The sequence below is a fragment of the Drosophila sechellia genome, chromosome 3L (genome assembly GCF_004382195.2).
Source record: "Drosophila sechellia strain sech25 chromosome 3L, ASM438219v1, whole genome shotgun sequence".
NCBI lineage: Eukaryota > Metazoa > Arthropoda > Insecta > Diptera > Drosophilidae > Drosophila > Drosophila sechellia.
Window position 1 is genome coordinate 7,718,925 of NC_045951.1, and position 24,330 is coordinate 7,743,254.

Consider the following 24,330-nt stretch of genomic DNA (forward strand, 5'->3'; position numbering starts at 1 on the left):
TCAAGCGATATTATTAGTTTCATTGAACAAAATTTGCACTGGAAAAAAAAACCTATGCTTATTCTTGATCAAATATTATAACTACTCAATTTTAAGACATTTGGAATAATATTTATAATGAATACTGAGAATCAAACTATTTAACTAAATTTAAAACAGAAAACTTTGCTATCTTTTTAACATACTTTTTTATATTTTCTTGTAAGATGCGATCTACATATTTGAAATTTTTTGGCCGCCAAATCATTAACATTTCTGTATCTACATTTTGGAAACGTGTTAACGAATTTAAAGTACTTGTAGATATTTAAACTCTTCTGCATTTAACTTAGCTATTGACTAAATGTTATAAATCAGAAAAATGTTTTGATAAAATCACTTGTATATTATCAAGACGTTTCCTTAATTTAATTGGAAAAATTTTGGTTTTATGATATGATCTTTTGACATAAAAACGTTTGTGTTACGAAATGTGTAGCATACTTTTAAGCATATTTTTACTGTTGTAGCACTGTTATTAACAGAATAAAACATTCTTAGCAGACTCTGTTTTATTCAGTTGCCTTGGTAACTCTTCATTCATTTATTTCAGAGAGAGCAAGCTTACTGTTAATAACATTAACATTAACATTAACATTAACATTGGAGATCGAAATAATAACCCAAGCAGGGTGACCCAAGCACATACTGTCTGCGAATTTGGCGGTAACATACAGTTGGTCTTCCAGTTAGGTTTCCACCTCGGCCGGGAAAAGTCGCGCGAATTACAAGAAGCAGCAAACTGTTGAAAAGTTGAAAAATTAGCTATTTATTAGCAGAACAATATTTTTGAATATACAATAACAACAGTACGCAGAAGAAATTCAAACAATTAAACGAATCAATATTGCCCAATTTTTCTGGATTTTAGTACAGTAAAGCTCAACAAATCGGACGACAAAAGAAATCTAGCTGCGGCTTTATGCATTTTGTTTGTGTTATGCGCGCGCGAATAAATCGCAGAAATTGAATTCCATTGAATTTCTATTAAATTGAATTGGAAAAAATCGTTCGAGTGTCAAAAACTAATTGATTTGTGTGTGAGTGTGTGAAAGTGAACTTATGGGTGCGTGAAAAAATGCAATAATCCAAAGGGAAATACCGCTAAAGAGGAAAACATCAACAATGCCAATTTAAAAGAGACCAACGAAAAAAAAAAAATAGCAAAGAAAGAGGCAGCATAAGGGAAAATTCAAATATATAAATAAAGAAATCCCGTTTTAGCCAATAGAAATGCACAAAACCACAACAAACATGCAGCAGACAACGGATCTTGACTTTGATTTCCAGATGCCGTGTCGCTATTTCAAAAGTTCTTTTGCGCGTTCGCTTTCGCTCAACAACAACAACAACAATGCCTTGACATTGCCCAAGAAGCCGCCAACAAACGAGGCCAAACTACAACAACAACAACAACAGCAGCAGCAACTGGAGAATCAGGAATCGCTAGAGAGAGACAGCGAACAGGATTCCCCCTGCGCCACCCCGCCCCCCGCTCTGCCAGCACGACGTCACACCGCCAACATGATACACTTTGGCGCCGCTAATCAGCTGCTCACCGCCCAGCCGCCCCATCCTCTGCAGCATCCACAACCACCGGCACAATCCGCCAGGAATCTCAATCTCGTCTGGCCAATGCAACCGACACATCAGCCAGCACAGCAGCGGGTTAGTACAGTAATCTCTGCGCCACGGAGAATTCTCGGAATTTTAATTCCCTAGTAATGCGAAATATTTAAAGTTATGAGGAAATGCAGTTAATACTCTGTATTTTAACAACAATTCTTTCTGAATTCAAGTTCATTTTTCTATGACTTGCAATTCCCTGAAGTTCTGTTACGCGAGTGCCCACTGTATCACTTTATGCTTTCTTTGCTTGGAACGCGTCTCCGCCTCCCCTCTCACTCTGCCCCACATTCCCCGGCTCCCTTGCACCTTGCTATGTTGCCTTGGCATTAAAGAAAAAAGTTTAGTTTCCTTTTTGGAGCAACTGGATATTTATGTCACCTTGTTGTTTGTCACGTAGCCTTGACAGCCTCCCCTTAACAACCCCACTACCCCCTCTTCCGCCCACAAAAATCGTCGCCTCCTTTGGCGTCTTGCAGTTTTTGTTGTTATTATTGTTGTTGCTGACCATGGTATGACAAAGTTTTTGTTTCGCTGATTTTTTTAAGGTCAACTTGATTTATGTGCGAAAAGTGTCGTGTGTGGGTCGAAATTGGAGAGTAAACTTCACTTGGCATTGATAAGGGTGATAAGGGGGGATAGTTGAGGGGCTGAAGTGTAACATTTATTAAGTGTCTCAATGAATTCGGCAGCGAACATCAAGTGGAATTGAAAGTTGCATCAGGGTAACTTGGCTAAAAGAAATTGGTAGGTAATATTACTATTTCATTTTTGTGCATTATTAGATTAGGAATACAGGGTAATAACTTTTTTAATAACTTTCTTTCCCCTCACTTCCCCATCTTTCCTTTAACAGCTTAAAACATTTCCCATGTTATTGCAACGAATTCTTTATATTTACTCTGCCATAAAATCAGATGTTTCCACCTCCAATTTTCACTTCCTTTGATTTGAAGGCCTCTGCCGTCATCACACGCCCCACAAGCCCCCTTCCGCCCTCCACACCCCACACCCTTTGACCTTATCGAACAATCACAATATTTCCTCAATTCGTTCTCTGGCAAATATGCCAAAATCACCCACCGATTCCGCTGAAAACTCAAGCGTAAACATCGAAAGCAAAACTTTTGTTTAAAGAAAATGCTAGCAAGGTCTTGGCCTAAACAGTAATTAGCCAAAGAATTACCGTGTGTTGTTTCAGCCCCCTCCATAATTTTTGTTATTTCGGGCCTAAAGAGTTCGAAAAAGCGACTGACTGCGTGCAAAGGTCAAGATACAATTTAATGTTCGGTTTTTGGCTTGGCGATTTCCCAGGCCAAAACGGGTGGACTTATATATCCGATTTTCGGTTTGAAAATCGACAGCCATAGCAAGAAACTTTCAACAAGTTGATGGCCTTTTGTCTTGGGCATGCAAAACTACTGGCAATCGGATATGGCCAAAGCCCCCCTCCCCCCAATCACCCTCCCATCACAAGCCTCATTACGAAATGTCGCCAAGATTTTGCGGCTTTAATAGCTGCCGATAAAGCGTAATGAGAAAAAGTGGCAACAAAAGCTTGTTATTTTTATTTTATATATATTTTTTCCTTTTTCTTTATGATTGTCACTTGATATTGTTGCCGGTTTCGTTTGTTCGCTGCTGCGGCCTCTTGGCCACACTTGAATGGCTCCGTTGTCGCATTATTTGAATTTTTCTAACGCAGCTGCTGCTGTTGCTGCTTTCCCTACTTGCAACTTGCAACTTGTGGTGTAGGAGTTGCATGCTCCACAGTTTCATCCTCCTGCGGAGGAGAGTTCATTGCATCGGGTTTTCACTTTCGATTGCCTGGCGGTGAAATAAAAAAAAAATAAAAACACTCAAGTATCAACAACAAACCGCATTCGTTGACAGCTGACTTACCAACTACAATGGCCATCGCTGGCAGGCGTGAATAGAAGTCAAATTACGTTGACCTTACGGGGTATATTACCCAATCCATCTGGCATTAACCCATCGAAGTCGAGTTAAGTTACGGTAACTAACCATTGAAGAGAGCTCTCTTTTTTTTTAGTCATTAACCATCCTTGTACTTGGCAAATAATTGTTAATGACACTTTTGAACTACACTGGCATATTCGAATATTATTTTCAATTATGAGCATAAAACTTGAAAGAAAATGTTTGGGTTACATTTTAGTTGATAACTCTTACGAAATTGTGTGTGGATTTTTGCGCTTGAATAATTATAATTTGCATGACAACTGCTTTAATTATTATTCCTAATTACACTAAGTATGGCATTACCTAACCTTGATTTTGGGCTACTCCCTCGCTATTCATACATCATCATCTCTTGTCATTCGGTGCGTTTAGCTCAAAGATTGTAATATCGTTGAAATGTCTTTATTATGTCAGTTATAAGACCATGACCAGCGTAGTAGTATTACATCGTAGCTTTTTTTTTTTTGACTTTTCTAATTGTCGTTTAGGGTAATTGAAGGTAATTTCAGAGCATAATAAGGGATCGCATATCAAGCTACTGAATAAAGATTGAGACGAAGCGTAAGAAGTGCCTATGCATAAATGCTCAATGTGGCAAAAGTATTCGATAAGGTAAAAAGTCAAAAAGCTGATCTTGCTGGATGAATTGGAATAGGGTCATAAAAACCCAAGCTCAGCAGACTTAATTTTATCGAGCTCATCGAATACCAAAAACCTCTGCAAAATTAATATAATGTTTAGTAACCCAAGTTTCGTTGTCTCTCTAAGAATTCCCTTATTTAAAATCCACAACCGAGTCACATTTGTTATAGAGTTCATTGGCTTACCATAAACTCCATAAACTAATGCAAATTTCTTCTCACATGTTCCCATTTGAAACGATGTCCATATGAATCTGCAGCTTTATTTATTTTCCTTGGGTAAAAACCAAAGAAGAAACACCAAATTTCTTATAGCACTTCGTTGGAAATCCCAGGCCTCATCACCGCATCATCGCCTGTAGCCCCTTCTTCACGTGGGATATGTACAATATGTACGATATGTGGGGGATATGGAAAGAGTGCTCCCGGCCATTCGGCCACAATTTCATTCCATCTGCTCGTCAATCGTCAACGCCACTGAGGTGGTGCCACAAAAGGGGGTGGTGGGTGTGTGGTGGTGTTGCAAGTGCTGAGGGGGCGTTGCAGAAGTGCAGACGCCACTTTGCCCCAGGTTGCATTACGCAAAGAGTGAAAAAAGTAGATATATTGAAGCATGACGATAAAGTTAATTGGGTTATGAAGGCTTCTCGGTACCCTCCAACAAAAATGTTGTTAAAAATAAAAAATAAAAAAATAATAAACTTTAAAAGCAAAAATTTGAAACATTTAGATCCATATAAAGCCAAGAATCTTGAACGGGATAAATTAAGTGCACTTAACTCAGCAGCGATGGCTTAAAAAACTTCTAGCAGGTAACTTTTGGGCCAAGACTGATGGGCCGTCATTTAAAAAAAAAGAGCTCTGTGTCCGGGCAAAGGAATAAAATGAATGTGTCTGTTGATCTGGTGCATTTGGCGCTGGCCACAGAACGCATCGGGGAGTTGATTGCCCCGCCAGTCCACATAGCCCCCGATTTTCCCGGGATAGCTCCCACATAAATCGTCAGCGAAGGAAGACAGAGAGAGAAAAGAGAGAGAGAATTTCCTCGACAAGTGTGATATTTATTTATAGCCTGGCCAACGCGTGCGAATGTTGCATGGACTAAAAAAGACCGAAAAAGCAAAAAACACCGAGAGAAGAAGATGAATGCAGAAATGGGTTAACTTGGCTTGAATGTTTTATTCATTTATAGCCGGCTAAGTGCAATGAATGAAATGCATAGAGGCGAGGAAGAAGCTGAAGAAATCATAACAATTTCTTTTCTTTTGATGTTTTTTTTTTTTTTTTTTTAAGATTGAATAACTGTAACAATCGCAACTGTCAAGACAATTTGGGAAATATTTTAAAAGGAGCTTCGTGTCTGCATTGGCATTCCAATTTGGCCGCTACTCCATGGCTCTATGGCTAAAATCTCAACTTGGCCAAGTATTTCCATTTGGCAAGTCTCTTGATTGACGGACTGGATGGCTGAATGGCTGAATGGCCGAATGACTGATTGACTGACTGACAAAGTGAGCTAGCTGGCTGGCTGGTCCAAGCCATTTTGCATTTTGGCCTGATCGTGAAATCGTCTTTCATCGCCGCAGTCTCATTAGGCATTTTCCCAAGCCGGAAACTATTTGGCCATAATATTTGGTCATCTCACCAACTTTTCCCCCACTCTTTTCAGCGCTTTTGGATTGACACATTGAAATAGTTTGCGTTTACCAAGGACTGGTTTAACTAAAGTTTGCTTTTCTATTTCATTTTTTTTTTGGTCAATTTTTATTTGCTTTTGGGCAATCACTTAAACGCCTCGAAAGGGCAAAAGAAAAAAATTGCTTCACATAAGGGGAAACAGATTCAAGTGCTTCCACTAAGTAATTGCTGAAAAATCAGGAAACGTCGAAGAGGAGGGAATGCTATCTAAAGCACTTCAAAGAAATGGAAATTTCAGCAGCAACATCTATGTTGCACGAAATTTAATTCGTTCTTTATTAACTCAATTAATCAAATGCGAACATAAATTTTGCAGAAATAAATTTCAGATTTATTTGGCATAAATAGCATAATTTTTTTCCGGATTTTTCCAGCACTCAAAGTAAACAAAGTAATTAAATGAACTTGCTTTATTTTTTTTGGAAAAATATACATTGAATGTTTATCTTTTAACGAAAGTAAATGGTGGAAAAACCGAAAGTTATGAGTAAACTAGATATTTTTACTAGTGGTTTTTGGTTCAAAGTTAAAATGAGTACATTTTATGATTCATTACTAATTTTTGGTACAAAATCATAGATTTTCATTTAACCTGCAGGCAACACAAGAAAACTAGCTTTGTTTATTAACACAAAGTTTACTAGCGTGAAGCCGCCAGACCATGACCATCTATATCATATAATAAAAGTATGATAGACAAGTTCTCTTTGCTTTTTCGCAGTTTTAGTTTGGTGGCTCGTAGTGAGTTCATCAAGTGTAAAACAATAACAACGAAAAAGGCCGCAAAAAAAAAATAACGAAAAACAAAAAAAAAGAAGAAAAAACCGCTCAACAGAGCAGCAAATTTCAAAAGGCGGAATTGCGCCGATAACAAAACTACAACAACAATAGGAGCAACAAGGTAAACCGAAATTAAAGTAAAACATCCACGAAAAAAAAGTTGGACCCGCAGTGAACGCGTTTCGCTGCGTTTGTCCGCGTTCCCCTTCAGCAACCACCCTCGGCGATCGCCGAAAACTACAGTGAAACTTCAGTAACTGAGAAATCTCGAAAACAAAATATCTTGTACTTAATTTGTTTAGAACTTTGGAAAGTAGAATTCGTTGGGATATCAACTGGGAGACTTTTCATTCTATAAAATTTCATAATATTCTAGTTTGATTATTTAGTACCTAATAATAATACTTTCATACCAAACAACCCCATATGTAATGCATACTTGATCTAAATCATGGGAATCGTTTTGAAAATAATTAACAACTAATTAAGATGAATAATGTTATAACCAGCTTCCTTAACAAAGTTCAAAAATATTTTTTTTCAATTAAATTATTTTTCGACAAGCTTGTTTCCTTTTTTTATGTAAAACACTCTGACTTCCGTGGAAGCTTCACTGTTGCTCATGACGTACTGCGTTGCGCATGCGTACCTGTTGAGTGCTGTCCCCCCTTCTACCCCTTTTTTACTCTGTCAACTTTTCGAAGAGAAAAACAGGGGAGTTTTAAAGCTGGCGGAAATAATAAATTCTATCCTCGACAACAGCAACAATTGCTGCTTCTTCTGGTTGCCTTGGTCTTTGTCTTCATTCGTTGAATTCTCCCATTACATGTAGACATGTAGCGTACACATGTCAAGTTGAAGACGCAATCAAAGCAGGAACTGCACACATTTTCCCCCAGTGCATTTTCCATTTCTGTTTCGGAGAAACTCTTTTCCTTTTTGCGCATATAACTTTTCGTTATAAAAACGATTGTATTATCAAGATTTGGATTTTTTGTGTGGATGCGTCTGAAGCGTAACAACTAAATTAACAACGTTTAGATTAAAACGTATTTTAAACAAGATGAGAAAGAGAGAGAGGGAGAGATGAAAAGGGGTCAACAAAGAAAGATGTTGTGGGAAAATGTGAAATTTCATTGATAAGGGTTCTGGGAGGTTTTAAACCTAAGACAGCGTGTGAAATGTAAGCTTTTGAAGGAAAGGCGAATATTCAGTGAAGCAAAAATATTTAAATTACTCATAGGACTTGCTTGCTGTGTGCTTAAATTAATTTATATTTACGCTACAGAAACCCTTTTGTTTGCCCGATGCTCATAACTAATTTCCGGGCTTAAGTTGCTTAGTTTCAAATTCACTTAAAGCCAGGGCCCCCCAAAAAAAAGGATAGCTACAACAAATAAGGTCAACAGCGCAGCTTATAAAGGTCATGGGGCAATAATAGGGGGTGCTTCTCGGTTGGGTGGGCGGTGGTCCATGGAAACGATGCCCCATGTGACAGAGGAAAAAGATCTCGGCTCGAGGTTGCGAATTCTTTGGCTGCATTACAACAACAGAATGCAACAGAGGGAGAAAGAATGGCGCAAATGCAGAAAGAGAACGAGCAATGAACATTGAAATAATGATAGCCCCGGGGTGTCGAGAAGGGGAAAATGCGGTGGAAAAGCGGAGGAAAAGCGAAGGCATATCTGTGGATGCTGTGGCTCAAATCAAAAAGCAGCCAAAACAATGCAGCCAGCAAGACAATGGAATGGGGATAGGGGATCAACCACAGAGGGTGGGGCAGAAAGAGGGGGGAGGGCAAAAGGGGAGGCAACTGCACCCCACAATGAAGCCAGACCATTAATGAAAATGGCCAACAGAGCTGCCACCAAAATGCATGGAAAACTGGCAAGAGCGGCGCACAAATGCTAGAAATGGAGATGGAAACTTAGTGCACTTGAAAAAAATCGTTGTGCTTAATAATGGAATTTTGAAATAAATTTCAATCAATTCGAATTTAACAATAGAGTTAAAAATAAAAATTTTATATTTCTTTGTAAAAATATTTCCTTAAAGTTTGCAAATCGTTAAAGTAACAATAAACCTTGTTTTTTTTGCCGTGTTGAGTGGTTTTGTGGGGTCTGTCCGCATTGTTTTCATTTGCTACGTTTTCGCATGCTTAATTATGGCCATTGACATGCAACGTGTTGCACTAGTCCGAGCAGTGGCAGCAACAGCAGCATCACCAACAACAACAACACCATTAACAAAAAGTATCTACGAGATACACAAACTAATAAGCAAAACAGAGCTCGACGGGATGCTGGCTTTTTTGCTCGGCTCTAGGCCCTATCAAATTAATCATTCCGTATCACATTTCGCCAGCTATGTGCATTTATAGCTCTATTTCCCCACTTTGGTTCGGAATTTATCTTTTTTGGCTGCGACATAAATTACACGCATTCGCTGCTGGCGGAAGGGAAAAGTCCTCTTTAAATTTAGTTTATTTAGCACGCCCTTTTTTTTTGCTGTCTTTTTGCCTTTCTGGCGGCTCATAAATCTCTTGGTTTACAGTTTGCCATGCACAATATTTTAATTGCCGCCACTGTTACAGTTTCTGTATCTGTATCTCTCCGACTGAAAAGTATCTCATGAATTGAGTTGCAAGCGCGCCAAGTATCTCGCAGATAGTGTTTATGGCCATACTTTCTCTATGACCATTTAAAGTTCTAGTTCAGGTTGAATGGAATTCGAGTGGAATTTATGGCACTTGTGGCGTTTAAACAAGCGACAAGTAAATAAATAAAGGAACTATTAGACTGCAGCGTTTATATGCTTTTAATATTTTTATTGGCAATTAAACGATGTTTATGGTTCTTGCTATTATTATTTTAAGCATAAGCCACATATTTAATATGCATAATATATTTTTCTATCTTAAAAGTACATCCCACACTAGTTTTTCCCAATGGTTCTGCATCTCACTTCCTGTCTACCCGTTTAGATTTAAATTTTCATAAGTGTTCTTTCCCATCCCGTGTCATTTTTGCTGGCCAAAATTAAAACGCTAATGAGCCGCCTCACTCTGGACGCGCACATTAACATAAATTGAAAAATATTATAATTAACAAACGTATTCCCGGCTCCCAGCTGAATATATGTTGAGTGGTAATTAAACGCAATTAGCCAATTAGCATGGGTCATCAGCGGCGCCCAAGTCTGGCAAAATGGTCAAAAAGTACCACCAACAAAAATGCCAACAACACACGACTTCCGTTAGAATTTAAAAAACATATTCGAAAAGCCTTTTTGTTGTTGCCGTCGAGAGCGTGCAAATTGCTGTCCCAATTTTTCAAGCATAAAAACAGCCGAGCGAAAGAGACAGGCACATAGTGTTAGAGCGAGACAGCACGGTGAAGTTGCTTAAATAGAAAAACAAAAAAAAAAAACAATTTAAAAATATATTTTGCAAGTCGGCTAAGGCAAACGAATGGACAGACACATAAAAAAGAATTATTATGTAATTTTCGCATTACTCTTTTCTTGCCGGCTCTTTTGTGCATATTACTTGGATTTCCTCAGCTATTTTGTTTATATCTTTTTTTTTTTTTTTTTTTTTTTTTTTTTTTTTTTTCTTTTTTTTTTTTTTTGTTGGACAATCAGCGTTTGGATGTGGATTAGGGAGTGCTGGGCATTTATGTGAATAAGGTGTGTTTGCAGTGGCAAGGCATTTGATCTATAATTGCGCAGATATCCCATGAGTATTAGATCCTAAGGTGATCTTGGGTTGATTGGATTTTCCAGCGAGTTTTAATTACATTTACGTAGATATGATCTTGCTTTCCTCTTTGGAGACAGTTTTTATTAAATTACACATATATGCAAATTATCTTTAAAAGTTGAAGACATAAAATGTATTTCAAACATGCTTGATTTTAAAATAATGAGATAATAGAATCCACATGCCACATATAGTTTTGAATGGCTTTTCTCACCTCATGTTGAACTTTGCTATACTTTCGTATTCAGTTCGTTGAACCTTTTACCAAAAAAGCCGCACACCAGAAAAGTGAATTCTGCCAAAAAAAAACACTGAAAACCAAAAAGAGTTTGCCGAAAGACATAAAAAATAAATATATATACGTAATGAATTGCCTGAGATGCTCACATGGAATAGCGTGCCTGATAAATAATGTAAAAATGCTGAAGTTAGCTGCGGTCGTCCGACGACGTGAACTGAAACTTTAAGCGCAAGTCGAAAATTATGCAAAAAAAAAAAGAAAAAACACAAAAAAGGAAAATAACAACAACAAAATAAAAGGCAGTAAGCTTGAAGCGTGTTGGGGCTCTAAAGTGTCTCACTTGCCGGTCCACAGCCAAACGCCTTATCCGAAACACCCAACCACCCACAAATCCGAGTGGCCTTGAAGAGAGAAATCCTTGACATTAGCTCGGCAAACGTTGGAAAAGAGAATGAATGAGTGCGGCCTGTGCCTGCGCCATAGAGTTTGCCCACCGAAGTGCTCCCAATTAAATTGCATTTGCAAGGAGCTCGAGATGCGGAGGATCCAAACAATTGATGTAACCCGCCACTAACACAAACACACTGAATTATGAGGCAGCCACAAGAGGCGCATAAATAAAACCGCTCTTCAGCCAGGAAAAAAAAATGAATCGAAGACAAGAACGAAAAAACAAAAAATCGTGCTGAAACCTCTGTTCAGCTCATCATTTATGCACAGGGTGTTCAGACCTTAGTCCCCTTTATTATTCCAGGCCCCACTGCTCCCCCAAAAAAAAACCTCTTCATACCAAAGCAGCGGTAAAATTTGCTGCACGAGTGTCGAACCTATTTGTAGTTATCAGAAAATTAAAAAGAACGTGCCAGCCGAAGTGGCTAATAAATGGGGCTCCATTGTGGTGGGTGGGGGGTTTTGGGGCTGGGGGTCTTGAGCCTATGTTACATGAGGAGCGGTCGTGCGAATGCGTTTAACTGTGAATTCTGGGCGCTGAGTGAATTCAATTGATGCGAGCACAAAGCTTCACAAAATGGAGCTAAATGACAGCATACTCGTAGAAGCCCATAAAAATAACAGCTAATGGAGCAAGAAAATGTGACGCTAAAAGGTGCCGTAAATACCATTAAGTATCTAAATCAAATCAAAATAATCCTTTCATTAAAGTTACGCAGAGTTTGTAGACCTAAAAATAGGAAATTCCCCTTAAATCAGATTGAATATTTAAAACTGATTAAAAAAGTAAAGAAAACGTAATGTTCTATAATTTTTCCAATTATAATATGGTAGATACTCATAGTTTCCATATAACTTTAAAAGTTAATTGTACTCTAAACAATAATAAAAAGTGAAATTATTTAACTTAAAGTTCTTTAAAGTTTTTCTATAGCCATGGCCATGGCTAATTTTAATAACTCCTCAGCAAAGGGCCAACTTAAATGAGGAAGAGAATGCAATTACCTAACCCACTCCTACCAACTGATAAAAACAGGTAGAGATGATGGTCAGAAGCGTTCTGTTCGGTTCGGGCCTGGCCCAAACCATCCGTCAATAGCCAAGCACAATTTTCCAGTTCCGCTCTTTGCGCACTTTGCCTGTCGCTTTGCATTTCCGTTCTGCCCCTCCACCTTTACCCCCTCCCGTTCGGCGCACCTCCTTTTGCCTGGTCACCGAAGGCCAATGGCTTTATGGAATAATGTTTAAAAAGTATACGTTTGTGTATATGTATGTATATGCATGTACCGTGAAAAACAAGTCTTCGGCCCACACAGCAAACTCCCTGTGAAAAAGAGTCGCATCGAAGTCCGACTGGAAAAACGTTCTCGCACTCAATCAACTTGGAAAATTTAATTTCGTGTACCCAATTCGAATGGCGGAGAGCCATCAACATCAAATGTCAGAAATCAGTTCGAATCTGGCCAAATCTCAGGCGTGAAGAAAAGGCTTCTCGGGGCCACGACGACGGAATCGAGAATCGAGAATCGGGAATTCTCTATTAATTCAATTGAGTTCTCTGAGGCTATTTTTTTTTTGCTTCATTAGAACGGAAAGTTGCTCACGGATAGCGAGTTTAATCGAATTGCGAAGGGGCGTAATCAATCCATTTGCGTGATTTGCAAGAAACATTCTCCAAGCTGGCAAAAATAAGAAAGAAACTCTCGAAAAACATTTCTCAAGTGTTTGGCCCAAGGGAGCGAATCGAATATGCTAACAAAAAATATGCCTCAACCTCTTGAATTCTGTAAAAAGTGGCTGCAACTATCAGCCGCCGGCCAATTGAACCCATTTTTGAATGATAGAAAGAAACCTCAAAAATTAAAAAAAAAAAAATATCTGCCTAAAATTGAATTGAAAATTGATTGACAATGAGAAATATGAAGACTGTAGCTATTAAATAGGCAAATAAAACAAAAACATTTGTAAAGTAAACAGCAAATATTAGATAACTGACAAAAATATATACATATGATATACAATTAAATATTAAACGGATATCAACTCAACTTAAAGTTTGTTCATTTAATATTTACACGACCAGGTAGAAAGACAAACAGTCAGCGGTTGTATTACACAACCGGGTAAATATAGACAGATTGCCGGAAAAGTTACGGGCCAAGCTTACGGAGTTTAACGAAAAAGGTCGGCGGACAAACTTGCGGATTCGGATTGACAGACGGAGAAACAAGAAGTGTACATTGACAGATTGACAGGGGAAAAACTTATATATATATATTTGTTTGTTTGTCAATTGGGAAAACTTTTGGTGTCTCATTTAATGCTTAAATATCAATCAAATTTATTTCACTTCAGTATTTTATTAATCAAGTTCTGTTACTCGTGTGCGCAAATTTCATAACTTTGTTATAAGAGCATTTTTAATGATGTTTTTCATTAAATAATTATTTCATTAAATTTATTTAGTATGTTCGCACATCAATTGCACATCTATCAAATAGTTAACAACAAAAATTAAGATAAAATCATTTAATTTGTATATCAAATTGTAAATCACTTAATCCACTTCATCTCCTTCATGAAACCCTTTTTAATTTTTGCGACTCCTCCATGAATTTATCATAATTTTTCCACAATAAATCTTGTTAAGCAGATCAATTTAACATCGCCAATAATATATATCAAATTAATTAAATTGGTTTTTGCTCATATTATTTTTGTATTGACTATGGAAATCGACATTGACTGGCTCGAAAGAAAAACCCAACATTGGGAGGTCAGACAATTGAAATAGATTATGCGTAAAAGGGTGGACGACAAAGGGGGCGTGTCGGCAAACGCCCACAAACAAAAGAAAGGCAGGAAGGTGAATAATTGAAAAAGGTGGGGATTCTGTGCCCAGGGAAAGACAATGAGGAAACAACAAAGGGCTGCGTTTGAGCCCCATTAGAGGGCCATTTAAAACACATTTAACCAACCCGTTCAAGCCAAATCAGCTTACACAACAAGTAAACAAAAGCCAAGTCCGTCCATCCGCCGACTGTCGCTGATTGTTGGCTTTGGTTTTGGTTTTGGTTCACTGTCAATGCAATTGGCGGGGAATAGTTGGAATACTTTTACACATTTGAAACCGGGAAGAGACTACAGCAGCGCACTGGAAAAAAAATACACAGTTTGTAATAGTTCTCTGTAGAATTTTAGCAATTAATTTGCGATTGTACCAATCTTTCTTAATTTTTTACAATTTTTAATTTGAGTAAGTAAAAGTAAGGTAATTTTTTGTGTTGCTCACACTTATTTTTTTTACTGTACAAATAGGCTGCGATAGACACTGACACATTGCAGGTAATCAGACAAGCTTGGGCCTAATGAAGGTCAAACCCGTTGACAGATAGATATCCACGTCTCCGTCTCCATCTTCAATCATTGGCAACAAAATAGTTCCAGCTGAGGGCACACGTCACGCAACATTCAAATATTCAGATGCAAGTGCGAGTACGAGGAAGTTGCTGTTTTGAAATTAACCCAATTTCCGTGCAAATGACAAAATGAAAATGAAAACGGAAAACAAACTAACAAAAAAAATTAAATGACTGCGACAAAAAATGAGCAGAAATTCCTTGGCAAAAGCCATCGTAATAATAAACGGCAATCAGCGAATCTTTAAGATTGCCGACGCAAAGAGCTTAAAAAAAATAAAAAAACAATTGACGTTTGTCATTGTTTTGTGTGTTTTTGGTTTTGTCATGTGAGAAAGTCGTGCCAAATGCAGATCTTAAACCATAACCATAATGACAAGTATCCATATAGCCGCCTGATGGAGCGAAATTCAAAGTTGAATTCCATTCGGAGCAGCTGCTTACAAATCGCTGAGCAAATCCAGGCAATTACCACCCACTCATTACGACTTCATCTCATTGTAATGGCATAATATTTTTAAGCTCATTTTTCTATGCATTTTAATTTTCCTCGTTTTTCTTTGCACTTTCTGTCTGTCTGTTTGCCTTGAAAATGATACAAAGGGGAAGTTGAATTTAAAGCGGAAAGTGTGCCAGGCATGGCTAAAAGCGAAATAATGCAAAATCTCAAGCCCTTAATCGAGTTAGTCAGAGTTTTGGTTTTGGGGATGAATACCATTATTTGAAGTTTTTGCAATTTTTGCCTATATTTGTCTTAGGCTAAGCTTTAAACATTAAAAAATTGCATAACTTGCAACAGGCTTTATACTTAATAGTTGAATTTTGTATATTAAAGTGAAAAATTATATTTTCCAATACTAGTATTACAAAAGCACTTTGTTCTACCCATCTTCCTGTTTGCCTTCCTGCCTCTTGATACAAAAAAAAAGAACCCCATCATTTTCCACTTCCTGTTGCAACACTTTAATTAGTGGCAGCTTCATTGTGAGCAAATGGGTTTAGTTATTTAGTCAGAAATGTTTTTGTGATCGCATTGCAGACTAAATAAAGCGAGTCGGATCTGTTGGAGATTGTGGGGATCTCGTCAGCGAAGCGTGAACTGCTATTTGACCCTTTTTCCCCATCGGCCACACCCACACACTCACACACATGCATTCCGCCCCCTTTAACATGCTGGTACATCGGTTCGGTTCTAGCGCAAAACAATTTAAATAACAACGACAACGGAGTTGGTAATGGAGACGAGCCAAGTTTCATGGCATATGTATGGCCTGGGAATTGGCCATCATCAACGCTCCGTCTCGTTCGGGCCAACAATCGCCGTCTCTTTCGTGCGTGGAAACCCTTTTTAGCACACTTGTTGCCATGGCCCCCGTTCGCCCCCCAAAATCTCCTTCAATTGCAGATTACTGGAGCATGCAATTGTTGGCTGCTTTTGCTGTTGCTGCCTATTTGAAATGCAGATTTCTTCTGCTTGTTGCGGCGCTTTTATTTCACTACAAATAAATAGCACATTGACGGGCTTGGGGGCAAAGGATGGGAAGATCTACTTCTATGAAACGCACTGTCATATTAGCCAGCTCCACATCCTTTGCATTCACATGTAAATATGTAGGTATATGTAGATGGGAATGTGCAAGATTCTTTAACTGAAGAACGGCAATTGCATTTGCAATTGACATTTTGTTGCCAACGAAGAAAACAGGAAAGTTCTAGATGCCAAGAAGACTTGGCTTTGGAATGGGGTTACACAACCCAGACTCACCCGCACTATTAACTTATCCCCTTCTGCAGAGATAATACATATATTTTCTACCTGCTTGTTTTCCTGTGAATTGTAACGCGCATTTTAATTAGTTTGTTTGGGTTCTGAACTCCACCTCATGCAAATTAGTTCGAGGCGAGAATGTGGGAGTTCAGTTCACAAGAATCCAATTATGCTTGCAAAAGTCTGGAGCCCAAGTTGAAAACTGATTACTTGAGAAGTGGATTTCTTATATGCAATATACCCTTACGTAATTGCTTTTCCGTTCAGATTGCCATGGAAATGAGCATGTTTCGCCTGCCCAAAGATATTCTTAATTAAAACCAAATGAAAATTCATTAAAAATAATTGATAAGTGATTCCGGAATTGGAATGCAGGAAGAAACCTGGGAATATTCTCATATGCATATTAGATAGAAATCCCAGAATGATACATTAATAAGAATATGAGAACATCATTCTTTCACATGGGAAAAGTATCTTAGGTTAGTAGGTTAAATTTGGCTCTAGGAAATAGTGGAAATAGTTGTTTCTTTAACATTTAAATTCCGTAAAAGTGTTAGTTGATTCATTGGGTGAAAAATAAATAGTATACAAATTATATGGTCGAGCAGCTATAATTACGGATACAATATTTTAAGCAAATAGCATGAATATTGCCAATGCACACGCTTTAAGCTGTTCATTAACAATTATTTATTTCCTATTTTGGCCTTTGGGGCAACAAAACCATTTCATCTCCCCGCATCTTGTTTTTGACCGTTATTCCTATAATCAATAAATCAAAGCCAAAAACGAAACAGCAAGAAAAAAAAGCGGCAAATGCATTAATTAACAAGCGTAAAATTGCACCAAATTGAGTTTTGAGCTGACCACATTTTTGGTTTTTCCCTGCAGCCATGGAACGGGGGGCGTTTGCGGCCTGGGCGTGGGCGTGGCAGTCTGGAAAACCGCAAATGATAATTTGCATTGTGCCAATAACAACAAAGCAAACATTTGCAATCAAATTTGATGAAAACTCTATTTTTTTCCTGTCTATGTCTTTTCGGTAATTTGTCTTTTGGGCAGTGGGCGTGAGCGTGGGCGTGAAAAGTGGGCTAAAAGAGATTACATCATTAGTTGGTCCAAATACTGGAGGTCAGACATCAAATGATTTATGTAGCAACATGAAGAGTAATTGTCTTTTTCGCGTTTTCTTTATATCTATCATTTATTAATGGACTACCTGTGAAACGAACTTATAAAAAATTTTGTAATGTCATTTCAATGGTATTTAGTTTGAAATTTTCTTTGCTTAAATTTAGAAATATGTAAAAAAAATGTAAATGTCTAGATCTACAGCTTTGTAATTTATGATAACTACATTTCGTGGTCTACTGTTCTCCTGCTTTTTAAATTTGTTTATTCATTTTGTATATTAACTTCTATAAGTTTCCCCATTTATAATTTCGAGTTGTGGGTCAAAGTCTTTTAAAAAATGATGTTATAAAAGAAAAAGTAAACCGTGAACATAAAAAATGGGCAAAATAAAAGCAAACTTATATGAAAACATGGTTGGCCAGAGTCAAACGGGTTATGCGCTTGACCAGCTAACTCGCTATATCCACAGCCTTAATAAATGTGGAAAATGTTAAGTATACCAGAAATTTAAAGCCATGCAGTGTGTGGAGTAATGTACAAAATAAATACAAAGGAGGCGAGTATTGTGTAAATAATTTTCTCTAATTAATTGTACAACTTTGGATGGTCTGGCTAGTGTTAAAGCTGCTCACCTGAGCCTTTCCGCTTTTGGTGGTTTTTATATGCGCGGGATTTCGCATTAAAAGCGAACCAGCCAGCCAGCCACTGGGTGGTTGTCCAACACTTTGACAACATTTTTCAAATTGCAATTTTCGTTTTTGCCCGTCTAATTTAACGCGCATTTTTCTGGCATTTTTCTTTAACTTATCCATATATGTATTTATTTGTGACAACATTTTCAGGATGCCAACATCTTGGCCGCACCCAGCCACCACATCCAGAGCCACATTTATGACTTGCCACAGCAAATGCAGCCACATCAGCACCACCATCACCACCACCAGCAGCAACAACAACCACAACAACAACAGCAGCAGCAGCAACAACATCAACTAAATGTCGAGGCTGTCATATTGCAGAATCAGGTGGATACATTGCATTGGCAATTGAAACAGGTGAGTGAATGAGCCGGCGAAAGGCACAGCAAGAAATCCGCAACGAAACAAAAGACTCAAGACACAAACGTGACTTGTGATTTCTGTTCTCGACTAAAGGAAACTGTGTTAAGTGCCAAGTCAACCCAACAACCCCACACCAAACCCCATCTCGATCTCGATCTGCTTTGGCTGAAAACTTCTGTTGCCCTGCTTGGATCTACATGTTTTCCTGTCTCTGGCATTTTTTATTCAAATAGTTCTCACGCTTAATTTACTCAAATCGGAATGGAAATGGAAATGTGCGAGATGTGGGGAACGATTCAGTCATCGCTTGTTAGGTTTGGTTCTTTTACACTGTAATCTTTGTTAACAATTCTTTAATTCGCCATATTTAGATTCTATTGAGTCCATTTATTGCACGAAATTGGGATTTTCTTAAAAGAATATTTTTTTGTACTACCTGATACTCCAATTATATAACTTTTTATAACAAAACAGTTTGTATATATATTCTTGATATTTTTGTACTATTTTACACGTGTAGCAATCGAGGCATTTCCTTTCTTCATAGTTCCTCCCCGGTGAGGGCCAAATGCCTGCAATTAGGCGGCAGAATTCATCTTGGTCGCTTAATTATAGGCTCCACACTGCGAGTCGGACGGACTTTTCTATATATTGCTTTGTTCTGGTCTTTGGTCATCGTGGGTCTTTCATTGTCTTTCGACCATTTCCTTTGGTCAACAGCTGCATTAATTTAATACTTCCTCACAAAAGGTTGCTAATGGAGCTGACGGGTTTCTGCCTTCTGAAAACCTTACTGTTGAAGTGAGAAGCGCCAGATTGAGTCTAACAATTCTGATTGGTATCTATATGGTGTGTAATAATATGTTGGCCATCAATGAAGTGACTTGGGCATTCTGAAAATTCTCAAACAGGAATCCTAGAGGTGCTCACACACAATTAATTGATTAAATCAGCTGTAAAGAATTTACAAATTATAGGCATGTTATTAAGCTTGGGTAATAAAAAGTGCAAAAAGGTAGAAGAATTCGTGGGAATCTCACAGTGAATGAATTTGACTAAAATCTTTCTATCTCTCTTACTTATGCCAGAATATAAAACATAAATCTAACATTCCAATTACATCTGAGATACATTTTCTGTACAGTACCATGACTAGTTTTTCCCAACTATCTTAGATTTTTCCCAATCGAAAACTAGACCAGTGCACTAAGCCGGCTTTGCTCCCAATTGACCGAAACAAACTTTGAACTCGAAACCGACGGAATGACCTTCAACGTTCACATTGGATACGCTGAGATCTGGAGTCCAACCTGGTCAGTTTCTCCCCTCCGAACACTTTCAATTCGAGGCTATTCTATGCAACGCATAATCACCCAACGGATGCCGCTGAAAGAGCGAAAATATTTACGCTTTCATTTCGATTTAAAGCGCTTTTAAATGAGCCCCAATGAAGTTGACTTGGAAAGCCGGCGGTCTGCGCCTTGGAAAATTGCAAAAAGAAAACAAAGCAGTGACCAGAAAAAAAAAATGAAAATAATAGGAAAAGATAAATATTTTCTGTAGCTTAGTTCGTTTCTTGTTTGGCGAACGGAAAACTGGGTTAGAAGGCAGGAAAACCGCGATGGAAAAGCTTTTTGGCCATTATAAATGAAAAGAAAAACCAAGCAGGCGTGGGTGGAACCCTGGCGAGATTGATTGATTGAGTAGATGATGCAGTCGATGGGAGGGAACCGCATTTAATTTATGCACCGGTGAGATCCCAGACCAAACCGACCGGTGTAGCCAGGAAATGCGTTGAATGGGAAGCTGCTGGCAGGCCAAGCGAGTCCGAATCGGAATCAAAATTCGTAGCCGAATCCTCTCAGCTCCAATTGCTCGACGATGGCTAAAGCACTTTGGGCATTAATGAAATTAAACAAAGCATAACAAAATCGAAATCAAATACAGCAGCAGCAGCAGCAGTGCACGCCGGCAACAATTTCCACATCATTTTCAAATAAATCTCAGACACACGAAAACAATTCGTAATTCGAATGAAAACCTCTGGCGAACACGCAGTAGGAAAACCTCCGAAAATGGAAAAACGTCCAATGAAAAATTAGCAACAATTTCCAAGCGTTGCAATAGCAATAGCAACGACTGCATCGCCAACTTACATAACAGCCAGACACCAACTATTTTCGCATCGTGTGAAGCCCCCCAAAAACCAGCAGATATACACATATATACATATAAACTGCATGCCCACCCGTTTTGGCCAAATTTCAAATGGCCTGGGAGGTGGGCGTGTGCCTGCCAGGTGATGGCAATCAGCAATCTTAACGCCTTTTTGAGGTCTCTGCCAATTTGGCAAGCGCCATAGACTCGAATGGCATTTGATAATTAGACAATTTGGCCCACAGAAGTTAACCAAAAGCGACATTCCCCCCAATCAAGTTGGCCAATGATGCTGATATGGCCCAAAGACCCACAGCACAATGAAGTAGAGAAATGCGCGCAGAGTAAGGGGCCCGATAACAAATCAAGTGAAAGTTTTTATAGGCTGATGATGATGCTGATGCTGCTGCTCCACAAATGTTTGCTGCCAAGCAAAATCATTTACAATTAACATAAATAATAAATTAAAGTCATCGGTTCAAATGCATTATCAATGTGTCAAAGCAATGACCTGGCACATTGGCGCAAAGCTGTAAGACTTGGAGGGGAAAAACAGGCTGAGTTGGCCGGAGAAAGGTCGATTGAATGAGATTTACATGAAGATTTATGCAAAACCGAGCTGAAACCTCACTTAAAATATGGGCCATAAGTTTCTGAGGTTACATTCCTAAAAAAAGATGGAATATCTAATCTATCTTCATTATGCGTACTAAAGCTACTAGAAATATTGCACTTTCAACCAATACCACTTATCACCCTAAGTACTCTAAATCACCTTATAATCCTAAATTCCAGACCGAAACCAATTGCGAGATGTACCGAGCGGTTATGGAGGAGGTGGCTCGCTTCTTTGAGCGATACCAGTTGCAGCAACAGCTCCAGCAGACCCAACGCAATGGAGAGCAGATTACCCGCTCCAAGAGTCTACATCATGTCCATGGAGTGGGCAACAGCTCCCTGCAAAGCGATGCCCGGGATGATGACGCCTCCAGTGGCGGATCCGCTTCATATCTACGCGCCCGGAGCAGCACCAATTTGATGTTGAATAAATCAATGCATGCCATGGATGAGGAGCACAATTACGAGACGATTGCACCAGCTGGAAGCTATAATGCCTTCAAGGATTTCACATGGTAAGGGGAGATCAATAGCAGTGCTAATAATTTTCAAACAATTAATAACGAAATGTTTTCTCTCCGCCAAAGGCGTCGATCCCCGAAGAAGTCTGGAGGCAGTGGCGGTTGCAAGTCGCGTCTATCGGCTCCGGAGGCAGCCGAGGAAAAGCTGAATCAGGAGGCCTTTCGTTTGGCCAGAACCATAAGGAATCTCTTGCACACCTCGGAACAGCAACCAGATCTCACGCAGCCGCGCCACTCGCTCGCTTCCATTTCATCGCTGCCCTCGGGAAATCACCGTCTATGCAAGGGAAAAACCAGTTCGGTGATGACACTACTGACGCCACCATTGCACAATTCCACCAGTATCATGAGTGCCGCCACACTGGAGACTCCGTCACCGGGCGGGAAATCAAATGCGGAACTCATCTTTCTGCGGGCCAACAACATGCGCGACTCGAGGCTATCGTTGCGCAGCTCCACCGACAGTTCGGTGCATTCCACCATCTCCTCGACGGCATCCTCCTCCTCGAAAGTGGAAACGGATGAGGAGACGCAGACACAGACCACCGCCAGCAACACAGCCATCAGCAATAGCAATAACAAACCCACCAGCAATAAACAGAGCGGTTCCAGTACCGAGGATGAGAGTGGCTTCAGTTCGATTAGCTCCTTTCACGATGTCGGCTTGCCCCTGAGTTCCACCTTGATGAATGGAAACCAGCGACGCCTGTCCATGTCCTCGGACAGCAGGAACTCCACACTAAAGTCCGGATTAAATATGGTGGGGCTGCCCATGCAAAACCAGACTCAAGTTCAAGTACAGGTTCAAGCTCAGATATCCACCGCTCCATCGCCCTCGAAAACCTACCGCAATGCGAATCGCTACCAGCGCTTCTCCACTTTGTCCAACGAGGATGCAGCCGCTGTTTTATGGGTCTAGACGGGGGGATGATTCACTTTCAAAAAAACTTATTAACGTATTTCTAAAAAAATTGAGAATCTTTTCTAATATGGTTACGTAAACCGTGCTTTTTTTATTTTTTGTACACCCCGTAGCTGTTTCGATTTGTTTTCTCTAGTGCCGCCTCCGCTTAGTGTTTAATTGACCATTGGAATAGAGTGCATACATTTTCATTTTGTATGTTATTATTTTTTTTAAGTACCAAGCGCGCATTTCTATGTTAACAATATGTAAATTGATTTGTCTTAAGTTTTGCAGTATTTATAAATGAATAAAAATAATTTATATTAAAAAAAACACCAGCATAGTATACACACCTCCAGGTGTCATTATCATTTCATTTCCTTCTTTTCTAGAGGTTTTGTTTAGGTCTAAAAAAATGTGCTAAAGTATTTTTGGTTAATAGTAAGCAATTCCCACTCGAATCGCGACAAAATTTGTGGAGAACACAGCCGTCAGCATTAAATTAAGGTTACCTCTTCGTATCGAAAAAAAAAACAAACCAACCAACAACATGGCCAGTGCACAAGTCCAAAGTCTTGATATAATTAAGCAGCAGGATCAGCAACATCAGCTGGACAATATCAATAAGCATCATCATCATCACCACGAAGGTGTTCCACTGGAGTGCAACAGCCCAAAACCTATCGATGAAGAGATATACCAAGTCGAGTACAAGCATCCTTTGGAGCATGTGTGGACCCTGTGGTATTTGGAATACAATCGCTCCAAGCACTGGAAGGACATGCTGAACGAGATTACCGAGATTGATAGTGTGGAGACCTTCTGGAGCTTGTACCATACCATCAAGAGCCCAGCCGAGCTGAAGAATGGATGCGATTACGCCGTGTTCAAGAAGGGCATAAAGTACGAATGAATCATTGTTCGTTGTGAGATGCTAACTTAAATCCTCTACTCCCAAAGACCCATGTGGGAGGATGAAGCCAACATCAAGGGTGGTCGCTGGCTGGTCACCGTGAATAAGAGTGCCAAGGCGGAATTGGATCAAATTTGGCTGGACATTCTTCTGCTTATGGTAGGCCAAAATTTTGAATACTCCGACGAGATCTGCGGAGCTGTCATCAATATACGTAGCATGAGCAACAAAATCTGTAAGTTTATCAAAAGTTCTCCACATTGATAAAAGATGTATCTCTTACAGCGGTTTGGACTGCCAACGGGAGCAACGAAATGGCCATTCTGGAAATCGGCCAGAAGCTGAAGATACTCCTTCATTTGCAATCGCGTAATTTGCAGTACCAACTTCATTCCGATGCAATGTGCCAATTCAATTCGGGCGTCAAATCGGTTTATACACTCTGAAGGTGATTGTTTAGGTCCTCTACGTTAGTATGTTTTTATTTTTGTACACCAGATTCGTAAGTGTGGAAGATAAGATTGGCTTAGTGTATATGAATATTTACTTGGAATTGCCCCTACAAAATTGTTCTGGAGACTAAATTAAAAATATAATTTTCTATCCGCAACAAT

The 24,330-nt window shown here is 39.1% G+C and overlaps 2 protein-coding genes across 2 annotated transcripts; both read left to right on the plus strand.

The window, feature by feature from the left end:
• Nucleotides 1–1,272: 1,272 nt before the first annotated feature.
• LOC6604783 (AAC-rich mRNA clone AAC11 protein) lies at nucleotides 1,273–23,355 on the plus strand. The gene is made up of 4 exons (XM_002029598.2): nucleotides 1,273–1,707; nucleotides 18,385–18,597; nucleotides 21,556–21,893; nucleotides 21,966–23,355. The coding sequence occupies exons 1-4, from the start codon at nucleotides 1,273–1,275 to the stop codon at nucleotides 22,816–22,818; spliced, it is 1,839 nt and encodes a 612-aa protein (XP_002029634.1). The 3' UTR covers nucleotides 22,819–23,355.
• LOC6604784 (eukaryotic translation initiation factor 4E1) lies at nucleotides 23,354–24,321 on the plus strand. The gene is made up of 3 exons (XM_002029599.2): nucleotides 23,354–23,706; nucleotides 23,764–23,951; nucleotides 24,002–24,321. The coding sequence occupies exons 1-3, from the start codon at nucleotides 23,354–23,356 to the stop codon at nucleotides 24,160–24,162; spliced, it is 702 nt and encodes a 233-aa protein (XP_002029635.1). The 3' UTR covers nucleotides 24,163–24,321.
• The last annotated feature ends 9 nt before the right edge of the window (nucleotides 24,322–24,330 follow it).